At 43.3% G+C, this 26,961-nt stretch overlaps 1 protein-coding gene across 5 annotated transcripts in view; it reads left to right on the forward strand.

The window, feature by feature from the left end:
• The window catches only part of LOC115201054 (thyroid hormone receptor alpha-like), a 205,932-nt gene that overhangs the window by 174,875 nt on the left and 4,096 nt on the right, over nucleotides 1–26,961 (forward strand). For 2 of the 5 annotated variants that reach the window (XM_029764283.1, XM_029764284.1), the window contains 7 exons: nucleotides 2,693–2,754; nucleotides 3,643–3,681; nucleotides 11,870–11,970; nucleotides 12,551–12,698; nucleotides 12,892–13,094; nucleotides 21,978–22,124; nucleotides 23,311–23,569. In XM_029764283.1, the coding sequence (XP_029620143.1) occupies nucleotides 2,693–2,754; nucleotides 3,643–3,681; nucleotides 11,870–11,970; nucleotides 12,551–12,698; nucleotides 12,892–13,094; nucleotides 21,978–22,124; nucleotides 23,311–23,569 (959 nt within the window). Of the gene's footprint in view, nucleotides 1–2,692; nucleotides 2,755–3,642; nucleotides 3,682–6,658; nucleotides 6,698–11,869; nucleotides 11,971–12,550; nucleotides 12,699–12,891; nucleotides 13,095–21,977; nucleotides 22,125–23,310; nucleotides 23,570–26,961 lie in introns of all 5 variants that reach the window. The other 3 variants (XM_029764286.1, XM_029764287.1, XM_029764285.1) reach the window with 2 other exon arrangements.

The following is a 26,961-nucleotide window of genomic DNA, read 5'->3' on the forward strand; positions in this document are numbered from 1 at the left end:
GTAACAAAATAAATAACGGCAGAATAACTGCGAATTAAATAGTGCTGTAATTGAAAATTGTACACCCAATGTAGCCTACTGCCCTTTTAAAAGCTATAATTTATTTTGTACCCTGTTGTGATTCTCACCAAATATGTTGTCTTCTCACACTATTCAAACCCCACTATCGAATAAACAGTCTATGAAACTCTCGTATATATCACATATTGCAAACAAATAACCTGACTAAAAACTCCACACAAATTTTGGAATTTCTGTGCATCCTCACATTGGCAGTGGTGTAAAAGTACTTAATACTTTAAAGTACCGCTTAAGTAGTTGCTTTGGGTATCTGTACTTTAGCATTTCTATTTTTGAATACTTTTGCTTTTTTTTATTCCACTACATTCCTAAAGAAAATTCGGTCATTTTTACTACATTTCCCCTGACACCCAAAAGTACTCGTTACACTTTGATTACTTAGCAAGACAGGAAAATGGTCACAACTGCATTTTAATGATGGCAATTTGAATGCAGAGATACAGAGGTCCTGATGGCCATTGTCGTGCCATTCATCCGCTGCAATCAACTCATGTTTGAACATGACAATGCACGGCCCGATGTCGCAAAGATCTGTACACAAATTCTGGAACTGAAAATGTATTCAGGTGCTTCCATGGCCTGCATACTCACCAGACATGTCACCCATTGAGCATGTTTTGGATGCTCTGGTCGACGTGTACGACATCGTTTTCCAGTTCCCGCCAATATCCAGCAACTTCACACAGCCATTGAAGAGGTGTGGGACAACAATCCACAGGCTACAATCAACAGCCTGATCAACTCTATGTGAAGGAGATGTGTCGCCCTGCATGAGTCAAATGCCCCCCCCCCCTCCCCCTTGATACTGACTTGTTTTCTCATTTAAAGTATCTGTGACCAACAGATGCATATCCTTATTCCCAGTCATGTGAAATCCATAGATTATGGCCTAATGAATTTATTTCACTTGACTGATTTCCTTGTATGAATTGTAACTCAGTTAAATAGTAGAAATTGTTGAATGTTGCATTTATATTTTTGTTTAGTGTATATTTTAAACCAAATACTTTTAGACTTTTACTCAAGTAATATTTTACTGGGTGACTTTCACTTTTACTTGAGTCATTTTCTATTAAAGTATCTTTACTTTTACTCAAGTATTACGATTTAGTACTTTTTCCCACCACTGATCATTGGTGCCTAAAAGAGAGAAGATTCACCCGGAAGAAACGTGTGCTGTTTTGGATATTGATCAAGTATGCACAGAAATTCCAAAATTTGTGTGGAGTTTTTAGTCAGGTTATTTGTTTGCAATATGTGATATATACCAGAGCTTCATAAACTGTTTATTCGATAGTGGGGTTTGAATAGTGTGAGAAGCCAACATATTTGGTGAGAATCACAACATTGTGTACAAAATAAATTCTAGCTCTTAAAGGGGCAGTAGCCTACATTGGGTGTACATTTTCCAATTACAGCATTATTTAATCTGCATTTTGTTACCAATAACATATACATGTAAATAGTATATTTTGATTACAATTATAATCTCATCTTTTAACCACAAAATGGGTGAAGTGAACTGGCAAAAGTGTTGAGTCATCATTCAAAGGCAGTGTAATACAAAGACAATGGAGTTATTTTTCTTTTTTTTTACCACAGAGTTCACTTTAAAGAGGACTGAGATTGGTTCTTTTAAAGAGGACTATATGTTAAAACACACTGAGACTGCATTAAGTTCACTGTGGCACCGACATTACTGTAATTGAAAACAACTCAGTCGGTAATGCAACAAGAAGGCATACACACAGGGTCAGACGCAGTTGGCATTTCAGCCCAATTAGGGAGCCAATGAAACAGCCACTTAAGTCCTTAGGATTTCCCTGGCAACGATGGATCGCTATTTACTGAGAACAGAGAGGGGGAGTTAGTCCAGACAAACTAGTGTCCAAATTCACTTTAGTAAACTATATTATGTTTTATTAAAACATTTTTTAAAGGAGCGGCATGTAGCCTAATGGTTAGAGCTTTGGGCCAGTAACTGAAAGGTTGGTAGATCGAATCCTCGAGCTGACAAGGTCAAAATCTGTCGTTCTGCCCCTGAACAAGGAAGTTAACCCACTGTTCCTAGGCCATCATTGTAAATAAGAATACTTTCCTAGTTAAATAAAGGATAAATAAAATATGGTGAGATATGCTGAAGTGCACAGGAGAGTTTGGATGGTTGCAGAGGTGGGACCCTTGGAAGTCTACTAGTGTTGACATCTGATAGATCCTACAGCATGACTTGTTAGTGCACTCTCTCCCAGGCTGTGTGCTTCCAGGGCTCCCTAAGGAGCTCACAGTCTGCTCAATTCTCCTATTACAGAGCTATGTTCAGATGTGTGTGTGCGCGCATAGGTGTGTTTTGGCGTCGTTATACATGTGCGTGTGTGTTTTGTTGTTGTTGTTGTTCTTGCCTTCCCCTCTAATGTAAATTGAAGTGGCAGGGCAGCCATTTTCCCGACCACAGACACTTAGCTAGAGCACTGCTACAGTCCTGCAAGACTCCTGTAGGTGAACTGTCAGGAGAAAACATGTCCTTCACGCCGCCTGTGTTTTGAATTCCTGTGTGTCCCCCTGTACATATACACTCATGTCTCTCTCCGTCTTTTATTCTCTCCTTCTACAGGTGGATCGATGGCCCGAAAAGGAAAAGAAAGAACAGTCCATGTTCGGTGAAGAGCATGTCTGGTAGGTAGAGTTACGGTCCATTTACAGCCGTTTGCACACAACAACACCACGCACACAATGTGGGTTTGATTGAATTCCAGCCTTAGACTCTTCAACTTTGAAAAAACTAAAACCTGAATTGTGTTCCCAACCTGTCACCTGGGTTGTGTGGTGTGTGCTTGTGTGGAAGACCCAGAAGCCTCAGCTCATAAATCACTGCCACCTTCTTTACATTTTAGTCTGTGTTTATCACCAAAGAGAAGGGGGAAAAAAAGGGATCTCTTTCAACGAGAGGCTGTCACTCTGCTCTCATTCTTCATGCGGCAGAATGCTCTGACTGACAGCTTGGAAGTTGAGGGGCGGAGGGTGAAGAGAAAGAAAAACAACTTTGAGGAATTTGCAGGACGCTACACGTCGCCTCTGCCGAGATGCCATAAAACCTCTGTGTTTGTCATCTCCTGAACACGCCCGGGCAGACAGACCAATGAGGAAGCCTGTAGGCCCCCAAAACCTAGCATGCTCTCTGGCAGCTAGACCTGAATCATGTGACCCACCACGGTCCATCTCAGCTGGGAAACTATGACAATATGTCTGAGCCGGGCTTTGAGGGGTGGTGGGGCATAGTGCAGGTCCTTATGACCTAAGTGTTATAGGTTATGTCATTGGCACATGGCACGGAAGGAAGGAAGGAAATGGGTTTCTTAAAAAAATATTTTGGGGGGAGAAGTTGTTTGTTACCAAAACTGAGTAGAGGTTTAACTTTTGGCTAAAATAAACAATATGTCATTTTGCCTGAAATTTATTTTCTATCTAGATTAAGTGCAGTATTTTTCTATGAAGAAAGAATTGCCCCTTCCATTTTGTATTCAGTGAAAATAGATTTAAATGTGACTTTTCTTTTCTAAACAGAAATTAATGGATACGGACAGACTGGGTCAGAGAGTACAGGTCAGTTACATACATCCTTTTAGGTCGAAGCATATGGAATTGGAATTTGAATAGATGGGACATATTGGAGCAGGGGCGGCTATAGCAGTGGGTGTGGGCTGAAGCGGAACTATTGATTTTGGGCTCGGGTTCCTAACAAAACCCACGCAGACTGGCTTGGGATCAGCCTGAGACTGAGACTGGGCATCCCTACCCTGCCTTACCCTGTCTTTCCCTGACTTCTCCCTGTCCAGTGTCCACTTCTTCGCCTCTGTTTATCTGCCATAAGGGGAGGGCCAGACTGACACTAGTAAGACTGTACTCAGTGTGGGCCAGACATAAACACACACGCCAAAACACCCACACGTTTACTCCCTTTTTACTCTCTCTCTCTCTCTCTAGGGATAGTACACACACACACACACACACGCACACGCACACACGCACACGCACACGCACACACACAGAGCAATGCAGAGAGAGGAGCCTACACAGACATTACTTCTTGGCTCCCTAAGCTGCGTCCAAGGATCTGCTATTGGCAGTGTGTGTGTGTTTGTGTAACACGCAGCGTACAATTTCCTCTCTCCTCCCCTCGTATCGCAGCTATATATTTTATTAAATGGCGGGCTGTAGGCCGTTTCCTGTTTCCACGCACTCCCCCACTAAATCCCAATGTTCTGTATGGGAAAAAGTACAGATTTACCTTTTTCCCGTGGTGGCTTGGGAAGGGGAAGACTAGAAGAGCACTGGCCTGAAGGAGGGAGGAGAAAGAGAGAAAGGGAGGAGGTAGAGAGAGAGGCTGTCTGGTGGGTGTTTTTGTCTTCTACCCAAGGGCGAGGCAGACTCGATTGCTTTAGAGTGTCTCTCACACTGAAGAGTGCTTGTTGGAGTCTCTCTCTGCCAATGTACCATTTCTCAAGTGAGGAGATTTATTTAAGTACTTACTCCTTCATTACATGCCAGGAAAAGGCAGTACCGAATAGGTTAACCTCCTCACTCTCAGGCGAACACAAACAGAGACACACACATACATGCGCGAGTGCACACAAACACACATTGTCACACTGTCGTCTCCTCTAGTGGTTTGTATCCTGACTCTCATGTGATGGGGTCCTCAGGCCAAGATCTTAGGATAAGATCATGAGTTTTTGTTTGACTGTGTTCTATTGTATGTCTGCTTATATCAGGGTTGGGGTCAATTCCATGTCAATGCCGATCAATTCAGAAAGTAAACCCAATTCCCAATTTTCCTCCGTGAAAATAATTGAAGATAATTAGAATTTCCGTGTACTTCCTGAATTGTCTGAAATTGAAATGAAATTGACTCCAACCCTGTTTTGTACTTTATATATATTTGGAGATACAGGTAACTGCCAAAATAAAATAAATACCCACATAGTATTACTCAACCCTCTGTTACTCAATCCACAAGCAAGCATACAAGGCCTTCCCTCGTCCCCCCTTTGGCAAATCAGATCAGGACTCTATACTCCTGCTTCCTGTTTACAGACAGAAGCTCAAACAGGAAGTACCCATGATGCGCTCCATAGAAAAATGGTCAGACAAAGCAGAGGCTATGCTGCAGGAATGCATTGCTAGCGCTGACTGGAATATGTTCCCGGACGATAGCGTCGTTGAGCTAAACACCTCCGTCACCGGCTTCATCAGGAAATGCATCGCAGACATCGTCCCCACAGTGAAGGTTCACTGCTTCCTCAATCAAAAGCCCTGGATTAACTCTGAGGTGCGCAGTAAGCTAAAGGACAGAGCTACCGCTCAGAGAGCTATCGCATCCAACCCCTGGGCTACGGCTGAGGACACGAACATGTACAAGAAGTCCCATTACGACCTCTGCAAAGCCGTCAAACAGGAAAAAAGACAATATTGGAACAAGGTGGAAACCCTATTATACCGGCGCCTATGCTTGACGCATGTGGCAGGGGCTACAGTACATTACAGACAACAAAGGAAGCCTGATCTGCCCAACGATGCTTCTCTACCAGATGAACTCAATGCCTTGTATGCGTGCATTGACGAAAAATAACACAGAGCTCTGCGTGAGGGCCCCTGCTAATCCGGAGGACCGGATGAGCTCTCCCTCTCTCCAAGGCTGATGTAAGGTTTTTTAATGGGTAAAGACTCGTAAGGCTGATGGGCTAGACACTATTCCAGGGAGTGTCCTCAGAGTATGCCAGACCAACTGGCAGGCATCTTCACAGACATTTTTAACCTCTCCTTCTCCCAGTCTGTAATCCCCACATGTTTCAAGCTGACTACCATCATTCCTGTTCCCAAAAACTCTTAAGTCATCCTGCCACAATGACCACCACCCTGTAGCACACATCTGTGATAATGAAGTGCTTTGAAAGGCTGGTCATGGCACACATCAACTCCATCATCCCGTACATCCTGAACCCACTCCAATTTGCATACCGCCCCAACAGATCTCAATTGCACTCCACGCTCCCACCTAGAAAAGAGGAACACCTATGTGAGGATGCTGTTCATTGACTACAGCCCAGCATTCAACACCAAAGTGCCCTCCAAGCTCGGGACCCTGGGACTGAACACTCCCCTCTGCAACTGGATCCTGGACTTCCTGACGGGCCGACCCCAGGTGGTAAAAGTAGGCAACAACAGCTCCGCCATGTTAACCCTCAATACAGGGGCCCCCAGGGGTGTGTGCTTAGCCCCCTCCTGTACTTCCTGTTTGACGCATGGCATGGCACCCTCAAACGTTTTTGTCTGAATAACCCATGAAGGAAATGGGTTTCTTAAAAAAATGATGCGTGAAGTGGTTTGTTACCAAAACTGAGTCGAGGTTTAGCTGTTGCCTAAAATAAACAGCATGTCATTTTGCCTTAAATTTATTTTGAAAGACTTTATTTCTTCTAAATGTATCTAAGTGTAGTATTTTTCCATGAAGAAAGAATTGCCCCTTCCATTTTGTATTGGGTGAAAATAGATTTAAATGTGACTTTTCTTTTCTAAATAGAAATGAATGGATACGGACAGACTGGGTCAGAGAGTACAGGTCAGTTACATACATCCTTTTGGGTCAGAGCATATCGAATTGGAATTTGAATAGATGGGACAGTACTTCAATTGAGATATTGGAGTAGGGGCAACTATAGTAGTGGGTGTGGGCTGCAGCAGCACTATTAAGTTTGGGCTCAGGTTCCTAACAAAAACCACAGACTGGCTTGGGATCAGCCTGAGACTGAGCATCCCTACCCTCCCTTCTCCCAGTCCAGTGAATTTCAGTGTACTTGTCTGGAATTGAAATGGAATTGACCAAAACCCTGGTTTGTACTTTACACACACACACACACACACACACACACACACACACACACACACACACACACACACACACACACACACACACACACACACACACACACACACACACACACACACACACACACACACACAAGTGGATTAGGCTATTTCAGCCACTCCCGTTGCTGATAGGTGTATAAAATTGAGCACACAGCCATGCAATCTTCATAGACAAACATTGGCAGTAGAATGGCCTTACTGAAGAGCTCAGTGACGTTCAACGTGTCACTGTCATAGGATACCCCCTTTCCAACACGTCAGCTCTCAAATTTCTGCCCCGGTCAACTCTAAGTGCTGTTCGGCAGATGCCAGGAAAACCCTACCTGCCTAAAATGCATAGTGCCTACTGTAAAGTTTGGTCGAGGAGGAATAATAGTCTGGGGCTGTTTTGGTTCGGTCTAGGTCCCTTAGTTCCAGAGAAGGGAAATCTAACACTACAGCTTACAATGACATTCTAGATGATTCTGTGCTTCCATCTTTGTTGCAACAGTTTGGGGAAGGCCCTTTCCTGTTTCAGCATGACAATGCTGCCTTGCACAAAGCAAGGTCCATACAGAAATTGGTTTGTCGAAATCGGTGTGGAAGAAATTGACTGGCCTGCACAGAGCCCTGACATCAATCCCATCGAACACCTTTGGGATTAATTGGAATGCCGACTGCGAGCCAGACTTAATCGCCCAACATCAGTGCCGACCTCACTAATGCTCTTGTGGCTGAATGGAAGCATGTCCTCGCAGCAATGTTCCAGCATTTAGTGCAAAGCCTTTCCAGAAGAGTGGAGGCTGTTATAACAGCAAAGGGGGAACCAACTCCATATTAATGCCCATGATTTTGGAATGAGATGTTTGACGAGCAGGTGTCCACATACTTTTAATCTATTACTGTATTTGGAGATACAGGTAACTGCCATAATAAAATAAACACCAACATAGTGTTACTCAACCCACTGCTACTCACGCCTCATGTACTCCCTGTTCACCCAAGTTAGGATCACCACTTTATTTTAAGAATGTAAAATGTCAGAATAATAGTAGAGAGTGATTTATTTCAGCTTTTATTTCTTTCATCACATTCCCAGTGGGTCAGAAGTTTACATACTCAATTAGTATTTGGTAGCATTGCCTTTAAATTGTTTAACTTGGGTCAAACGTTTTGGGTAGACTTCCACAAGCTTCCCACAATAAGTTGGGTGAATTTTGGCCCATTCCTCCTGACAGAGCTGGTGTAACTGAGTCAGGTTTGTAGGCCTCCTTGCTCACACACGCTTTTTCAGTTCTGCCCACAACATTTTCAATAGGATTGAGGTCAGGGCTTTGTGATGGCCACTCCAATACCTTGACTTTGTTGTCCTTAAGCCATTTTTTCCACAACTTTGGAAGTATGCTTGGGGTCATTATTCATTTGGAAGACCCATTTGCGACCAAGCTGTAACTTCCTGACTGATGTCTTGAGATGTTGCTTCAATATATGCACATAATTTTCCTCCTCATGATGCCATCTATATTGTGAAGTGCACCAGTCCCTTCTGCAGTAAAGCACCCCCACAACATGATGCTGCCACCCCCATGCTTCATGGTTCTGATGGTGTTCTTCGGTTTGCAAGCCTCCCCCTTTTTCCTCCAAACATAATGATGGTCATTATGGCCAAATAGTTCTATTTTTGTTTCGTTAGACCAGAGGACATTTCTCCAAAAAGTATGATCTTTGTCTCCATGTGCATTTGCAAACCGTAGTCTGGCTTTTTTATGGTGGTTTTGGAGCAGTGGCTTCTTCCTTGCTGAGCAGCCTTTCAGGTTATGTCGATAAAGGACTCGTTTTAATATTCTGACATTTCACATTCTTAAAATAAAGTGGTGATCCTAACTGACCTAAGACAGGGAATTTTTACTCGGATTAAATGTCAGGAATTGTGAAAACTAAGTTTAAATGTAGTTGGCTAAGGTGTGTGTAAACTTCCGACTTCAACTGTAGATACTTTTGTACCTGCTTCCTCCAGCATCTTCACAAGGTCCTTTGCTGTTGGTCTGGGATTGTTTTGCAATTTTCACACCAAAGTACGTTCATCTCTAGGAGACAGAACCCATCTCCTTCCTGAGCGGTATGATGGCTGCGTGGTCCCTTGGTGTTTATACTTGCATACTATTGTTTGTACAGATGAACGTGGTACCTTCAGGCGTTTGGAAATTGCTCCCATAGATGAACCAGACTTGTGGAGGTCCAGTGTCCCTGCACATTGTACATTTGGTATTGGCACCTGTATATAGCTTCTTCTCTTATTTCTTGTGTTTTTGTCTATTATATGTATACACTGAACAAAAATATAAACACAACATGTAAAGTGTTGGTCTCATGTTTCATGAGCTGAAATAAAAGATCCCAGAAATGTTCCATACACACAAAAAGCTTTTTCGCAAAAATGTTGTGTACAAATTTGTTTACATCCTTGTTTGTGAGCATTTCTCCTTTGCCAAGATAATCCATCCACCTGAAAGGTGTGGCATATCAAGAAGCTGATTAAACAGCATGATCATTACACAGTTACACCTTGTGCTAGGGACAATAAAAGGCCACTCTAAAATGTGCAGTTTTGTCACACAATACAATGCCACAGGAGTCAAAAGTTGAGGGAGCATGCCATTGGCATGCTGACTGCAGAATTGTCCACCAGAATTGTTGCCAGATATTTGAATGTTAAATTCTCTACCATAAACCGCCTCCAACATTGTTTTAGAGAATTTGGCAGTACATGCGACTGGCCTCACAAACACAGACCACATGTATGGCATCATTAGGGCGATCGGTTTGCTGATGTCAATGTTGTGAACAGAGAGCACCATGGTGGAGTTATGGTATTGGCAGGCATAAGCTACTGACAACGAACACAATTGCATTTTATCAATGGCAATTTGAATGCATGGAGATACCGAAACGAGATCCTGAGGTTCAATGTCGTGCCATTCATTTGCCTCCATCACCTCATGTTTCAGCATGATAATGCATGGCTCTATGTCACAAGGATCTGACCCACTTCTTCCATGGCCTGCACACTCAGCAGACACGTCACCCATTGAGCATGTTTGGGATGCTCTGGATCGACATGTACGACAGCGTATTCCAGTTCCCGCCAATATCCAGCTACTTCGAATAGCCATTGAAGGGGAGTGGGACAATCATCCACAGGCCACAATCAACAGCTTGATCAACTATGTGAAGAGGTCACGCTGCATGAAGCAAATGGTGGTCACACCAGATACTGACTGGTTATCTTTTTTTTAAGGTATCTGTGACCAACAGATGCATATCTGTATTCCCAGTCATGTGAAATCCATAGATTATTTGAAGCCGAGTGCCCTTCTTTAAATGTATGCTGAAAGTCAGTAGCTAAATTGTTCTCTGGAAAATAGCATTGTATTTGGTCAAACATAATCCTCTCCATCAGTTTACTAAGAACAGGCAGCAAACTGATTGGACGGCTGTTAGAGTCAGTGGAATTACGTTAGCTTCCTTCCACAGCTGTGGACACATACACTCCTTTAGGGTTTGGTTAAATATATAGCAAATAGAGGTGGCAATACAGTCTGCTACCATTCTCAGTAGTTTCCCATCAAGGTTGTCTATAGCTGGTGGCTTATCTTTATAGATGGATAACAGTAGTTTTTGACCAAATAGTTCTTGACCAAATTCAAGATAGCAATCGTTCTTTTTCATTTTTAGATCTTTTATACAAAAATATGATGGTTCACTGTTCAATATTGTCATTTCACTTCTGATTTTTTCCACTACTAGTAAAAAAAAGTCATTGAACAGATTGGCAATATCGAAAGGTTTTGTTATAAATGACCCATCAACTTCAATAAACGATGGAGGTGAATTGTGTTTTCTGCCCATGATATAATTTAAGGTACTCCAAAGGCTTTTTCCATTGTGTTTGATGTCATTTATCTTTGTTTGGTGATATAATTTCTTCATTTCATTGTACTTGTGCATGTGACAATAAAACTTGAACTTGACTAGGGTGTTGTTATTAGTCAAGTACTGAACTACATCAATTTAAAACATCACACAGAGGACATATCAGTACATACACACAATATCTAGGTCTAATTCATAATACAGTGCCAATTACAATACAATATATATAAAATGGCTGTCTCTGCACAGTCCCCTTTGTACAGTAAGGTGTTCTTTTATCTGTTTTTATTGCTAGCTTGAGTTACCTGGGGTGGCACAGAGTTCCGTGTATCCGTGGCTCTATCTAATACTGTACGTTTCCCAGCCTCTGTTCTGGACCTGGGGACTGTGAAGAGACCTCTGGTTACATGTCTTGTATGGATGAGTGTCCTAACTGTGTGCCAACTGCTTGGACAGACAGTTCGGTACCTGCAACAGATCAATACTTCGCACAAAGACCAATGGCGATGCAGTCAATCTCTCCTCAACTTTGATTTCGGTGGAAAACCCGGTGTTCAATTGGGTTGAGATCTGGTGACTGACACACACACATCCTTTAACCCCCCTATGCCCTTTTAACCCCCCTATGCCCTTCATCTAGCCATGGTAGCCAAAATAATGGGCACCTAGGCTTTTTTATACATGACCTTAAACATGATGGGATGTTGATTGCTTAATTAACTCGGGAACCACACAAAGTGTGGAAGCACTTTGTATCCGTCATTTACTCAAGTGTTTCCATTATTTTGGCAGTCACCTGTATCTATTACGCATATCTTGAAAGCTCTGCGGTCCGAATACTTACTATCTTTAAAGCATCAGTACTGCGTGGCAGTAGTGTGAACTTCAGGTCTTGTCCTCATACTCACTCCTCATCCCACTCTCCTTCTCCACCTCTATCTGTGTGCTGCAGGGTACATCCCCAGCTACCTGGAGAAGGATGAACCGTGTGTGGTGTGTGGAGACAAGGCCACTGGCTACCACTACCGCTGCATCACCTGTGAGGGCTGCAAGGTGAGACACACAGGGCCATATGCACTCCCTACAGAGCACAACTTTTGAATGGAGCCTGCACTGTTTCTTTTCACTTCAAGCACTGGGTCAGTGAAGAACAAGGTTAGGACAAGGCCAGGAAATACAAAGATCAGATGGGGGAAGGGTTCATCTCAACATCAACCATAAATAAATAAGGATATTCACATGCGTTCAATTCGGGGCAGGTTTTTTGCCTGAATTTAATGCAGACACACACAGCTTCCTCAATATTTACAGTATGTCATATCTATGTCAGTTCTGTCATCCTCACTCTAGTCCAAGTGACTCCCCCCCCCCCTTCAACTCTGCATCATGGTCTGTCTGCCACCCCTGTCAAAACCTCATACACACACACACACACACACACACACACACACACACACACACACACACACACACACACACACACACACACACACACACACACACACACACACACACACACACACACCCCCCTCTGGCTCCCTCTTTCTTCCTTCTTCCCTTTCTTTCCCTCCATTTTTTCTTCTTCACCCTCTCCCTCCCCTCTTTCTCTTTTCCCTCTCTCTCTCTCTGCCAGGGTTTCTTTCGGCGGACAATTCAGAAGAACCTCCACCCCGCCTACTCCTGTAAGTACGATGGCTGCTGCATCATCGACAAGATCACCCGCAACCAGTGCCAGCTGTGCCGCTTCAAGAAGTGCATCGCAGTGGGCATGGCCATGGACCGTGAGTGTCTCTCACACACACACACACTCGTACGCATGCACGCACACACACCGTGTCGTGCACAATGTCATACATATTACACATTTACAAACATTTTACGAGTCGTACGGATGCCTTCAGTCATGACTTCTTGATGTAACTGAAATCAATGTTCTTTCTCCCTTTTTTTGTTCCTCCTTTCTCTCTCTCTCAGTCGTCCTGGACGACTCTAAGCGGGTGGCCAAGCGGCGTCTGATCGAGGAGAACCGGGTGAAGAGGAAGGAGGAGATGGTGAAGACTCTGCAGAACCGGCCGGAGCCCACCGGCTCAGAGTGGGAGCTGATCCGCATGCTGACCGAGGCCCACCGCCACACCAATGCACAGGGCTCCCACTGGAAACAGAAACGCAAGTTCCTGGTAAGAGGATGAAGGACAGGATGGCTGCAAGACTATGAGATGTTTTAATGACAAAGACAAGCAGAGACATAACAGGTGTTGAAGCAAGCAGACATGACAGGCCCCCCCCCCCCGGGACAAAACTCTAGTACATATCTAAAGTACATTTTCTCAAAGCCTTACTTCCTTGTTCATCTCTGTTTATACCTGGTTTTGCATCATAATGTGCCTTGCAATAATTGGTTACAGTAATCAAATTCAACATGTCACAACAGCTTGATTGTAGAGTTTCAATAAACCGGTAGATCAGATTTGGCTAAGCTTCCAGGTGATGAACTTAACCATTAAAACAGTGTTGTAGACATGAGACCACAGCTACAAGTAGCTTGTTAGCGGCTGGAGTGTACAACAGGGCCTTCTGTCTCGACCTTGGGAGGAAACTCCTCCATGACTTAGACTCAATGGATTTTTACAAAAGATTGAATACGTTTCCCCATATGACCCCATATTCTATGATAAGTATTTTGCTTTTCAAAGGCCCGTTGGACATCTCTGCTCATTGTCCATTTGAGCTTACAAACGAAACACACAGAGAAATATTTGGAGCCTGTATGTTGAGAATGCCAAATCATTGTGGTCTATTGCTACGGTGCCTTCCGAAAGTATTCATACCTCTTATTCCACCTTTAGTTGTGTTACAGCCCGAATTCAAAATGGATTAAATACAACTTTTTTTTCTCTCACCCATCTACACACAATACCCCATAATGACAAAAGGGAAAACCTTTAGAAATGTTTGCTAATTCATTGAACATAAAATGTAGAAATATAACCTGAGTCAATACTTTGTAGAAGCACCTTTGGTAGCGATTACAGTTGTGAATCTTTCGGGGCGGCAGGTAGCCTAGTGGTTAAGAGTGTTGGGCCAGTAACCGAAACGGGTTTGAATCCCCAAGACGACTAGGTGAAAAATCTGTTGATGTTCCCTTGAGCAAGGCACTTAACCCTAATTGCTCTGGATAAGAGTGTATACTAAATTGTAAGTCTCTAAGAGCTTTCAACACCTGGATTGTGCAACATTTGCCCATTATTCTTTTCAAAATATTTCAACCTCTGTCAAATTGGTTGTTGATCATTGCTAGACAACCATTTTCAGGTCTTGCCATTGATTTCCAAGTAGATTTTAAGTCAAAACTCTAACTTGGCCCCTGAGGAACATTCACTGTCTTCTTGGTAAACAACTCTAGTGTAGATTTGGTCTGTGTTTTAGGTTATTTTTCTGCTGAAAGGTGAATTAATCTTCAAGTGTCTGGTGAAAAGCAGACTGAACCTGGTTTTCCTCTAGGATTTTGCCTGTGCTTAGCTCCATTCCATTAATTATTTTATCCTGAAAAACTCCCCAGTCCTTAACGATTACAAGCATATCCATAACATGATGCAGCCACCGCTATGCTTGAAAATATGGAGAGTGGTACTGAGTAATGTCCTGTATTCGATTTGCCCCAAACATAACACCTTGCATTCAGGACAAAAAGTTAATTGCTTTGCCATGTTTTTTTGCAGTATTACTTTAGTGCCTTGTTGCAAACAGGATGCATGTTTTTAAATATTTTTATTCTGTACAGGTGTCCTTTTCACTCTGTCAATTAGGTTAGTATTGTGGATTAACTTGAAAGTTGTTCATTCATCCTAAGTTTTCTCCTATCACAGCCATTAGACTCTGTAACTGTTTTAAAGTCACCATTGGCCTCATGGTGAAATCCCTGAGCAATTTCGTTCCTCACCAGCAACTGAGTTAAGAAGGACGCCTTTATATTTGTAGTGACTGGGTGTATTGATACATCATCCAAAGTGTAATTAATAATGTCACCATGCTCAAAGGGATATTCAATGTAATTTGTTAAGTAAAGTTTATTCCTGAACTTATTTAGACTTGCCACAATAAAAGGGATTGAAAACTTATTTAAAAATCTAAATGTAATCAATTTTAAAATTCAGGCTGTAACAACAAAATGTGGAAAAAGTCAAGGGGTGTGAATACTTTCTGGATGCTTTAAATGTGTCTATTGCAAATCACTATGACCTCGCCTGTATGTATAAGCCTTTATTTCATTCAATGGCAGCGGGGGCACCAAACTCTGACCTATGACTTTTCCAGACCCTTCAAGGACGACCAACGTTCGCCTCGCCCCCGCTAGGGCTGATAATGTTGGCAGCTTCTGATTGACTGGCTGGCGGGTTCCCTAAGTGTTTGTTTGGTTCTCAGTTTTGCTGGCTGGCTGTCAGTGTTAGGCTCATTTGTGATAAATTGGGCTTCTATACTAAATAATTACACTAAATAGTCCCATTAGCATTTATGTTGAATGCCGTCCGTCATCTCGACTGGCAATCAGCATTTAGTTACAACTCTCCACAGTAAAACCATTGCTACAGCCCCTGTCACGCACACAAGTACAAGCCTAAATTGTCTATAAGGTCTCTAGTCTAGGCTATACACTAAGGTTTATATGGGCTCTATATGTTTTAAAGGTTATATGGGTTAAGGTATTTATAGAAGTTTTAAAAGGAACTCATGGGTTTCTTCTGGCACCAGTTGAAAGGTGTTATTTTCTATATTGGCTGGTATAAGTTGCAGCTTTCTCAAAACAAAGTTTGATTTTGGGTTGTCAGTACTTTCACACACCTCGTAATGGTTAGGGCAAATTGAATGTGGCTTTGCGGGTGAACATTCTGTGGTATGGATGATTCTCTCTATTTAGAGCCGTTATGGGTGAATTGGGGCCTTACACTGGTGTGCGTGTGTGTGCACATGTGGGTATATGAGAGCGGTATTGTATTGTGTGAGTGAGTGAGTGAGTGAGTGAGTGAGTGAGTGAGTGAGTGAGTGAGTGAGTGCGTGAGTGAGTCCCATTTGCTAACGCCGTAACGCTAGCTAATCTTCCTGGGGTCCAACACCAATTAACAAGACATTACAAACAACCACGAATCAAGACTTCACAAACATTCAACAAGTAGACAATACAGACAATTAAAATACCTGACAGAAAAACAGAAAGTGTGAGAAAATATGGAAGTGTGTGTATGTTTTTGTGTGTTCAAACCACACACCCCATTTCCTCCTCCTCATACCATGCCACTTGTTGAACACAGTTGCCTTGCAATTCTTACCACACCTGCCATTCACAGTGAGCCTCGGGAACCCCCACCAGGATCACCCCCTTTTCCTCTCATCTTCCTCCCAGGTAGATCACCCATTCATGGGGCAGGTTGCTAATAAAGCCCCCTGCTTCTTGCCAAGGCTTAGTGTCAGCCATGCTGTGAGTGAGTGAAGCGCCTAGCTGATAGCTCAGCACCTGCTAGGCCTAATCCCTAGCTACAACCTCCTGCCGCTGTGTGCCCATAGCACATCAGATCAATAGGCCTACCAGTACTACCACAGAGTATCCTGACAGGGCTAGCCCGTACAACATGGGGCGGCAGGGTAGCCTAGTGGTTAGAGCGTTGGACTAGTAACCGAAAGGTTGCAAGATCGAATCCCCGAGCTGACAAGGTAAAAATCTGCCGTTCTGCCCCTGAACAAGGCAGTTAACCCACTGTTCCTAAGCCGTCATTGAAAATAAGAATTTGTTCTTAACCGACTTGCCTAATTAAATAAAGGTAAAAAAAGGGATATAGGGCTGTGGTGGTCATGACATTTTTTCAGCCGGTGACTGTCAAGCAAATAACTACTGGTCTCACAGTAACTGACCGTTAATTAACGTCAACACATTCAGCATCTCCAGGCTTCCACACACAGCCTACAAGCCACTGATGAAGACCTTTGGAACATCTACATTTTAAAAAGTACAATAAATCCATGTAATATCATTATTTATTTTAGACAGGTCTAAAGAAACATGATATGAAGAAAATGTAGTCTATTTCAGAAGAACAGAATAGCATACTCGGAGTTGTCCTTATGTTAGGCCCTGATCTGGCTATGCCATATGGCTGTGGGCTACACTAGTTCATTTAGCAGACAAGATTTGCTTAGAATTCCGTGGCATTATTTTATAGTATGACAAATACATCTGAACACAGCTGAATAAAATAGCTCAGGCTGCACACATTTCTCTCATTCACAATTTGACAAGCACTTGATAATGCCTCGAATTTCCCGGCTGCATCCCCTTTGTATGGCCGTAATGCCCCCTAAAAAAATCCATGCCTTTTGCGGCCAGTGGCCGTTGTGCCCTTGGGCTGAATATAATAATTATAATTCCCTTCTCCAGGCTGCTTGCTCCAAAGCACCTCTCACTCACATGGCTCTCTCAGATAGCTCAATTCTTATTAGCCAATGCCCGTCACTTGATCGGGTCTTTCTCACAGGCTACAAGTGAAGACAGACACATCGGCGACACAACTGCTCGCGTCCTCATCCAATTCCAAGGTGCATATTGAAGATATTGGAAGAACTGTCCACATTTACTTTTCGTCAGCCAACAAGATGAGTAGGCCTAATGAACAGCAAAAGCACTAGCCTATGTCACTCTACTGTCCCCCATAGTATAAAAGTCGACCTATTCTATTCTGTGCAGGAAATAAATATTCCAAACATAGTCTGAGACAGTTTAATAATACAACCACTAGCATAAAAAAAACTGTTTTAAGCAACGGGACTGACGCAACAGATCAGAACGTAGCGCAGCAATGCGCACACTGCAGTAGGCTCTAAGCGCGAATGTTCCAAAATGCAATCAATTAGCGGGCAAACACCATTTTCAAAAGTGACCACAAATGCGATTATGGATGCAATGCTTTTATTATAAAAGGTGCATTTTTATGGTGAAAATGATCTTCCCCAAACTTGAAACTCGCGAGCTGTATGCCAGTTAGGCTTTACATCCGTGGTAAAGCGGATTAATGTGCTTCATTTTAAGACGTTATTTGGCCACTTTAGTTCCGATACAGACCTTATCAAAACATATAGGCATGTGGGCTAGGCTACATGAGGTGTGCGACTATGATTTGAAAAACACGCAAAAAAAAAAGAAAAGGCATATGCTGTTTCTTGCCTTACTGCACACTGGGCATCATAATATACTATATAATTCAAAGTGGTAGGCTAATATTGTCACCCATCAGACTGTTCTTGATTTAATCTTGTCTTTACATCTACTAAATGATATGTGTGACATTTGTTTTGATTTAGAATGGACCATTATCATGCACCCGTCTCAAAACAGGGGCAGGGGAAAAAATACATGTCGATGCACTTAAATATCGATGCACTTAAATAGCGAATGGAGGACGCTTTTCCCATGGTTCATTTTCATGCCAGCCAGGTAGGCTATACTACTGTTGTTTTTTTTAATAGAATCCATCACTGTGTTTTCTCCCGCAATTCCATAGCCTATAGAAATGTTGAACAACATGAGCTCATGGGCTCTCATGAAGTGTTTGATTAGATTGTCGATCACATTTGCATTGATGTCAGAGTGATTAGAGGGACAATAGAGTGCTGAGTACCAGGCAGTAAGCAAGTTTGGTAGGCTACTAATGACCACCAGCAGCATCAGACCTTGGAGAAGCCTAATTACCGTGACTAAACGGTCACGTCGGATCTGTAGGTTTGCTTTTGCGTGAGCAGGGAACAGCAGCCAGTGCCGACAGCTGGGAGTGCAGTGTGTAATTTACATCAGAATGCTCAAAGCCCGGAGAAAGTGACAGGACACAGCGACAATGACACCACACCGTGACATAACTGTCCTATCAACTTATACACGGAGTGTACAAAACATTAAGAACACCTGCTCTTAAAGAAGGATTTTTAAGCCTTGAGAAAATTGAGACATGGATTGTGTATGTGTGCCATTCAGAGGATGAATGGGCAAGACAAAAAAATTTAAGTGCCTTTGAACGGGGTATGAGTAGTAGGTACCAGGCGCACTGGTTTGTGTCAAGAACCGCAACGCTGCTGGGTTTTTCACACGCAATAGTTTCCTGTATCAAGAATGGTCCACCGCCCGTAGGACACTGAGCCAACTTGACACAACTGTGGGAAGCATTGGAGTCCACACGGGCCAGCATCCCTGTGGAACGCTTTCGACACCTTGTAGAGTCCACGCCCCGACGAACTGAGTCTGTTCTGAGGGCAAACTCGGTATTAGGAAGGTTTTCCCTAATGTTGGTGTACTCAGTGGTATACATGAACATCCCACAAATAGCCTATGACACTCAGCGATACAAAACATCTGTGGCTCTATACACAGCAGAAATGATTTAAATGGGACTCAAATACCAGGCATTAGAAGAATGCCGAGAGCATTCCCGAACCACACCAACTACCAAAATAACACATCTAGCCTGAAGTCACATGATTAACCTAACAGATGATTACACTACTCCCCTTTGAACATTTTTAATGTTATTAGCCAGTAACTACCTCCCTACTTACTTCCTAAAATCCATATGCAGTATGTAATGCCCTAAGGATATATCTAGCACTTAACATCCATTTTATACCGTAGGAAATGCATTTTGTTTACACCTGCGTTAAGTCGCTCTGGACAAGAATGAATGCTAGTAAATAGCTTGCATTTAACAGTTACATTTATTTTTTTATTTAACTAGGCAAGTCAGTTAAGAACAAATTCTTATTTACAAGCTGTAGACTGCCTCCATCCACTTGGAATCAAAGTCACCCGACCAAATCAATAAAGCTCCAGTCCACTGCATCTCCCTCCTCCAGCCCTGTGTCCTGGAGAGGACCCATACATTTTGTCTCACCTATTTGATTGAAGCTGAGTATGGAAAGAGCCCCTCTGTAAATCGCTGAATTGAATTGCTCCACATGAGTGATAATGAAGTTGTTTCAGGGCATTGGTTGCAATGGATTTTGGACTATTACTTGTCCGTTGTGTGCCAGTGCCCCCTGAAATACCACTGTAGTCAACCAACCTAGTTTCAAACCCGGTTTGCTGCTAGGGGTTTAACAGACATTTACATTTGAGTCATTTAGCAGACGCTCTTATCCAGAGCGACTCACAGTTTAGTACATTCATCTTAAGATAGCTAGGTGAGACAACCACATATCACAGTCATAGTAAGTGCAAGTTGGTTTAGTTTTTTTGCTTGATCTTTGACCGATTTTAACAAGCGACATAGACAGGGTTAGCATACTTATGTTTACCATCTTTAGGCACTGAATGACTTTGTGAACCTTCGAACCCTAGACGGGTTCGTTTTGCAGTTCGTTTTTTTGTTCTGTCAAGAGAGAGCTATTTCTTAACTCTGAAACAAACACGGCTGACCCCGACATTTTTTAACTCTGACTTATTTAGGATGAGACAAATGTGTGTACTGTTATCAAAGCCATTGTTGTATTATTCCAGGTAATTGCGAGATTCTCAGGTGCATACTCCACATTGCTTCAAGTCTGAATCAGTCACGCCCATAAGCTCTGTATAGATTGTGTGTCATTCATTGTTTAAAAGGATCATGTTTTTTTGGAACATACAATCTACCTGCAGTGAAGACGCTCAACATTTACATTACATTCAGTCATCTAGCAGACGCTCCCATCCAGAGAGACCCACAGGAGCAACCAGGGTCATGCGTCAATTCGGGGACCCGAACCAGCGACCAATCGGCCCCCGGCCCAAGCTCCCAACCGCCATCCAAGACCCCCCCCCATTTCCCAGAGAGCTGTATCTCAACCATCCGAGACCCTACCCACAGTCCCCCCTGAAAAACCTCCCCTTCCCCATCTCCACTGCCCCCCCCCCCCAAGTCGCTGTCCCCCTCCAACCCAACCAAAACAACCACCCACCCAATGCGCCAACAACCAACAAAATGAACAAAAGAGAAAAAAACAAAGGAAAACAACAATGCAAAAACAAAAGGCATCAAGGACAGCAAAAATCTAAACAGCAAGGCCAACTATATGCATTTTAGTGCATGTGTGGCACTATTGACATGTGTGTATGCAGGTGTGCACGTGTGCGTTTTAAAGCAAGTGTGTGTGTGTGTATGCAGGTATACACCCGTGCAAGCACCTGTGCGGCATCAGCCTCAGGCAAACAGGCATTGGATGTAACAGCGTTCCCCCTCAGTGCCATTCAAACGTACTTTCTTAAAAACGTTTATCTTTGACTGTCATTCTAACCCCTACCAGGCAACTCCACTCCCACTTGTCTCCAGTTCCACATCCCAACCCTCAGTTTCCCTCAGCCCATCCCACCTATAATGCCTTTTGTTATGTTACATTTCAGCCCTTTCTCAACTCCCAATGAAATTGGCTGGACCAACATTAAGAGTTTGAGTCTGATGTGCCTTTTATTTATTTTCTATTTGACTAAGCAAGTCTCTTAAGAACAAATTCCTATTTACAATGACGGCCTACACCGGCCAAACCCGGACAACGCTGGGCCAATGGGACTCCCAATCACGGCCGGTTGGGATGCAGCCTGGATTCGAACCAGAGTGTCTGTACTGCTGCCTCGAGCACTGAGATGCAGTGCCTTAGACCGCTGCGCCACTTGGGAGCCCGAGTCCATAGAATCCCATCTGCTAGTCTTGCATGTAAATCAACCGCTGATACCGAATTTGACCATGTGCTTTGCGTCTCTATGTGTATTCTCTTTTTGCACAGTTGTTTACTACACATGATCTGATCTTCCTCAATGATGTCAACCCTTACTTAAAAATAAAAACGATTCAGTCATTGTAATGTGTCTGCTAGGTCTAATTCCATACTTTTGTCGAATGTGCTTAAATGTGTCATCTTACCAGCAAACAAATGAATGAACTCTCATGGAATAACAAAGGACTTAACTCAAGTCTCTTGACTCGTGTTCCTAACCTCAGCTGCGGGCTATCTGTTGACATGTGTTGTGTACATGTGTCCCCTGTCCTGTCCCCTAGCCGGAGGACATAGGTCAGTCACCCGTAGTCCCCACGTCGGACGGAGACAAGGTGGATCTGGAGGCCTTCAGTGAGTTCACCAAGATTATCACCCCTGCCATCACCCGCGTCGTCGACTTTGCCAAAAAACTTCCCATGTTCTCGGGGGTAAGGCCCTACGTGTGTGTGTGTGTGTGTTGGGATGTGTCGGTCTTCCTTATATCAGTTCTAAAGACTGCCTGTGTCTTTGTTTGTGTGTTTGAATTGAAGCCTGTTGACCTGAGTCTCTGAGTCTTTCCTCAATAATGAGCCTGCATTGTGTTTGGTGTTGACTTAATTAGGTATAGATTCTGTCGTTGCTGCAGTGTTGTTGCTACTAATGACAGTATGATTACTATGGTCATTAGCAGGATCAGCAGCCAACAAGTGCTCAGCGAAGTAGAGATGTTGTGTCCTACCTTCACCACCTGGGGGCGGCCCGTCAGGAAGTCCAGGACCCAATTGCACAGGGCGGGGTTGAGACCCAGGGCCTCAAGCCTAGGATAGATAATAAGCAGTAGCAGAAGCATATGTGATGAGTCAAAAGAGTTAGTGCAAAAGAGGTCAATGCAGATAGTCCGGGGAGCTATTTGGTTAACTATTTAGCAGTCTTTTGGCTTGGGGGTAGAAGCTGTTCAGGGTCCTGTTGGTTCCAGACTTATAGGTATCACTTGCCGTGCGGTAGCAGAGAGAACAGTTTATGACTTGGATAGCTGGAGTATTTGACACTTGTGCATATGGCGGAGACACACATAAATAGAGGGCTGAGGGGAAGGGGGGGATTTGGGATTCAGTCAGAGTGAAGCTGATATAACAGAATGATATATACAGACTTGGAACTCCACACGCAAAGCCTACACCACTACAGTTGGGAAGCATGTAGGCTTACGTAACTATACTTTGAAATTCCAATCGAAGGATGGAAGAGTGCCTTTAAAGTTCACTCCCTTCCTCCGCCTGAAAACGCCAATAAAACAAACAGGATTTTAGCAGATCTTTCCTATCCCATTCTTCACCAAACTGATCAATGCACAAGCACCTCACAGCCCAGTGGCTTTTGAGAAGTCTACCAAAGAACTCAAAATTAGAACTGTTGTTTTTAAACCTGCCACTCCGAATATTGGTCATTGTAGAATTATTGTATTGTATTTTTCATATAGGATTGTATTAGAATGGTGTTTTTTTAGGATCTTACTATTTGATAAAAATCTGATTGTAAATTGGTGTACAGTCTATGACGGCAAGCAACCAATAAACTCTACTATTACTCTCCTCCTTTTCCCTCCCTCCTCCCTCTCTCCTCTCCTCCGTCCAGCTGCCTTGTGAGGACCAGATCATCCTATTAAAAGGCTGCTGTATGGAGATCATGTCGCTGCGAGCCGCCGTGCGCTACGACGCAGAGAGCGAGACGCTGACCCTGAGCGGCGAGATGGCGGTCAAGCGGGAGCAGCTGAAGAACGGCGGCTTGGGCGTGGTGTCGGATGCCATCTTCGACCTGGGCAAGAGCCTGGCGCAGTTCAATCTGGACGACACGGAGGTGGCGCTGCTGCAGGCTGTGCTGCTCATGAGCTCAGGTGAAGACCGGGAAAAGGGTCAATGGACAGAGGTCAATTGAGGTCATTCAGGTCAGAGAGGATTCAGGACGAGTTCCAAATCCATCCGCTACCACCTAGACACTTTGTGTGGATCTAAACGAATTATAAGTAAGAATGAGTAAAAGTTGCTGTACTATTTAGATGAAGGTAACTAGGCTAAATCCCAATTGTGATAAGTGTACCATATTACATATTGGATCGTTAAAAAGACACCATTTTCTTGTAATTTACCAATAAAATGGGCTGATGGTGACGTAGACATAATTGGTATTCATATCCCTAAAGATAGAAATGAACTTACCACAACCAATTTCAATAGAAAGTTAGCAAAAATAGGCAAGATTCTGTAACGATGGATAGGTAAATACCTGTCTATTTATGGAAAACTCACATTGATTAACTCTTTAGTCCGATCACACTTACTTAGGGCTCTGCCTACTCCAGACAACTCGTTTTTTAAATCATATGAGGGAGAAAAAAAATACACTTTATTTGGAACGCTAAGCAGACAAAATTAAACGTGCTTATTTAAATAATGAATATGACTTTGGGAGGCTGAAATTATTAAATATTAAAGCATTACACCTCTCACTAAAAGCTTCACTCATACATAAGATATGCTTAAACCCGAACTGGTTCTGCAGTAGATTACTAAGAAAGATTAATCCTTTGTTCAAAAATCAAAGAAAATGCTTTTTTGCATTTATACGGATTACGACTTCTCAATTTTGATTACATGAAAATGAAACTTTGTTCAAAGTATCGCCCTTTCTTAAACAAGCCGTACAAAGCTGGTTACAATTTCTATTTTATCCTCCAGAAAAGACAGAATAAATATTACAACAAATATTATGGTTAAACTCTAATATACCGTTTTTTTGTGGTATTATATTTATTAATGATATTATGAATAGGATTGGTGGAGTTGTCACACATGCAGCTATTGAAAATATATGGGAACGTTTGCTCAATCCAAAATCACAACCAACCGATTGCAGCATTACTGCAAAAATGGAGGAGGCAAGTGGAAGAGGGAGAAGGTAGGGAACTTGCTTGTCTGTCATGTATTAGAGAAATGAAGGCTATTCCATGCGAGAAATTGACAAGAAACTGAAGATCTCATACAACAATGTGTACTACTCCCTTCACAGAACAGCGCAAACTGGCTCTAACCAGAATAGAAAGAGGAGTGGGAGGCCCCGGTGCACCACTGAGCAAGAGGACAAGTACATTAGAGTGTCTAGTTTGAGAAACAGACGCCTCAAGTCCTCAACTGGCAGCTTCATTAAATAGTACCCGCAAAACACCAGTCTCAATTTGCCATTTGAGGACTTGTGAGGAGTCTGTTTCTCAAACTAGACACTCTAATGTACTTGTCCTCTTGCTCAGTAGTGCACCGGGGCAGGTTTTCATCAAGGATCTCTCTGTACTTTGCTCTGTTCATCTTTCCCTCGATCCTGACTAGTCTTCCAGTCCCTGCCACTGAAAAACATCCCCACAGCATGGTGCTGCCATCGATCGCAGGGATGTTGTCAGGTTTCCTCTAGATGTGATGCTTGGCATTTAGGCCAATGAGTTCAATCTTGGTTTCTTCAGACCAGAGAATCTTGTTTCTCATGGTCTGAGAGTCCTTAGGTGCCTTTTGGCAAACTCCAAGCTGTGCCTTTTACTGAGGAGTTTCTTCCGTCTGGCACTCTACCATAAAGGCCTGCTTGGTGGAGTGCTGCAGAGACGGTTGTCCTTCTGGAATGTTCTCCCATTCCATAGAGGAACTCTGGAGCTCTGCGAGATTGACCATCGGGTTCTTGGTCACCTGCCTGACCAAGTCCCTTCTCCTCCGATTGCTCAGTTTGGCCGGGCGGCCAGCTCTAGGAAGAGTCTTGGTGGTTCCAAACTTCTTCATTTAAGAATAACGGAGGCCACTGTGTTCTTGGGAACCTTCCATGCTGCAGAAATGTTTTGGTACCCTTCCCCAGATCTGTGTCTGACAAGTATGTCTGTAAAAGTCCTTTTGTAGGGAAAAACTCATTCTGAATGGCTGTGCCCCTGCCAAGTCATGTGAAATCCATAGATTAGTGCCTAATGAATTTATTTAAATTGACAGATTTCCATATATGAACTGTAACTCAGTAAAATATTTTAAATTGTTGCATTTATATTTTTGTTCAGTATATACATCTAGCCATCCATCTATCCATTGATATACACTACGTGGCCAAAAGTATGTGGATACCTACTCGTCAAAAATGTCATTTTAAAATCATGGGCATTAATATGGAGTTGGTCCCCCCTCTATAACAGCCTCCACTCTTCTGGATTTCCACTAGATGTTGGAACATTGCTGCGGGGACTTGCTTCCATTCAGCCACAAGAACATTAGTGAGGTCGGGCACTGATGTTGGGCTATTAGGCCTGGCTTGCAGTTGGCGTTCCAATTCAGCCCAAAGGTGTTCGATGGGGTTGAGGACAGGGCTCTGTGCAAGCCAGTCAAATTCTTCCACACCGATCACGACAAACCATTTCTATATGGACCTCACTTTGTGCACGGAGGCATTGTCATGCTGAAACAGGAAATGGCCTTAAACAAACTGTTGCCACAAAGTTGGAAGCACTGAATCGTCTAGAATGCCATTGTATGCCTTAGCGTTAAGATTTCCCTTCACTGGAAATAAGGGGCCTAGTCCGAACCATGAAAAACAGCCCCAGATCATTATTCCACCTCCACCAAACTTTAATTAGCACTATTCATTCGGGTTCTCCTGGCTTCCGCCAAACCCAGATTCTTCCGTCGGACTGCCAGATAGTGAAGCGTGATTCATCACTCCAGAGAATGCATTTCCACTGCTCGAGTCCAATGGCGGCAAGCTTTACACCACTCCAGCCGACGCTTGGCATTGCGCATCTTAGGCTTGTGTACGGCTGCAATGGAAACCCATTTCATTAAGCTCCCGACGGACAGTTATTGTGCTGACGTTGCTTCCAAAGGCAGTTTGAAACTCAGTAGTGAGTGTTGAAACCGAGGACAGACGATTTTTAGGCTCTACGTGCTTCAGCACTCGGCAGTCCCGTTCTGTGAGCTTGTGTGGATTACCACTTCGCGGCTGAGCTATTGTTGCTCCTAGACGTTTCCACTTCACAAAAACAGCACTTACAGTTGACCGTGGCAGCTCTAGCAGGGCAGGCATTTGACAAACTGACTTGTTGGAAAGGTGGCATCTATGGTCTAAGGCACTGCATCTCAGTGCAAGAGATGTCACTACAGTCCCTGGTTCGAATCCAGGCTGTATCACATCCGGGCCGTGATTGGGAGTCCAATCATGTTGTATATAAAAGTACAATGAAGGTAGTATGTAAAATGTATGTATGTAACA

The sequence above is a fragment of the Salmo trutta genome, chromosome 10 (assembly GCF_901001165.1).
Source record: "Salmo trutta chromosome 10, fSalTru1.1, whole genome shotgun sequence".
Classification (NCBI taxonomy): Eukaryota; Metazoa; Chordata; class Actinopteri; order Salmoniformes; family Salmonidae; genus Salmo; species Salmo trutta.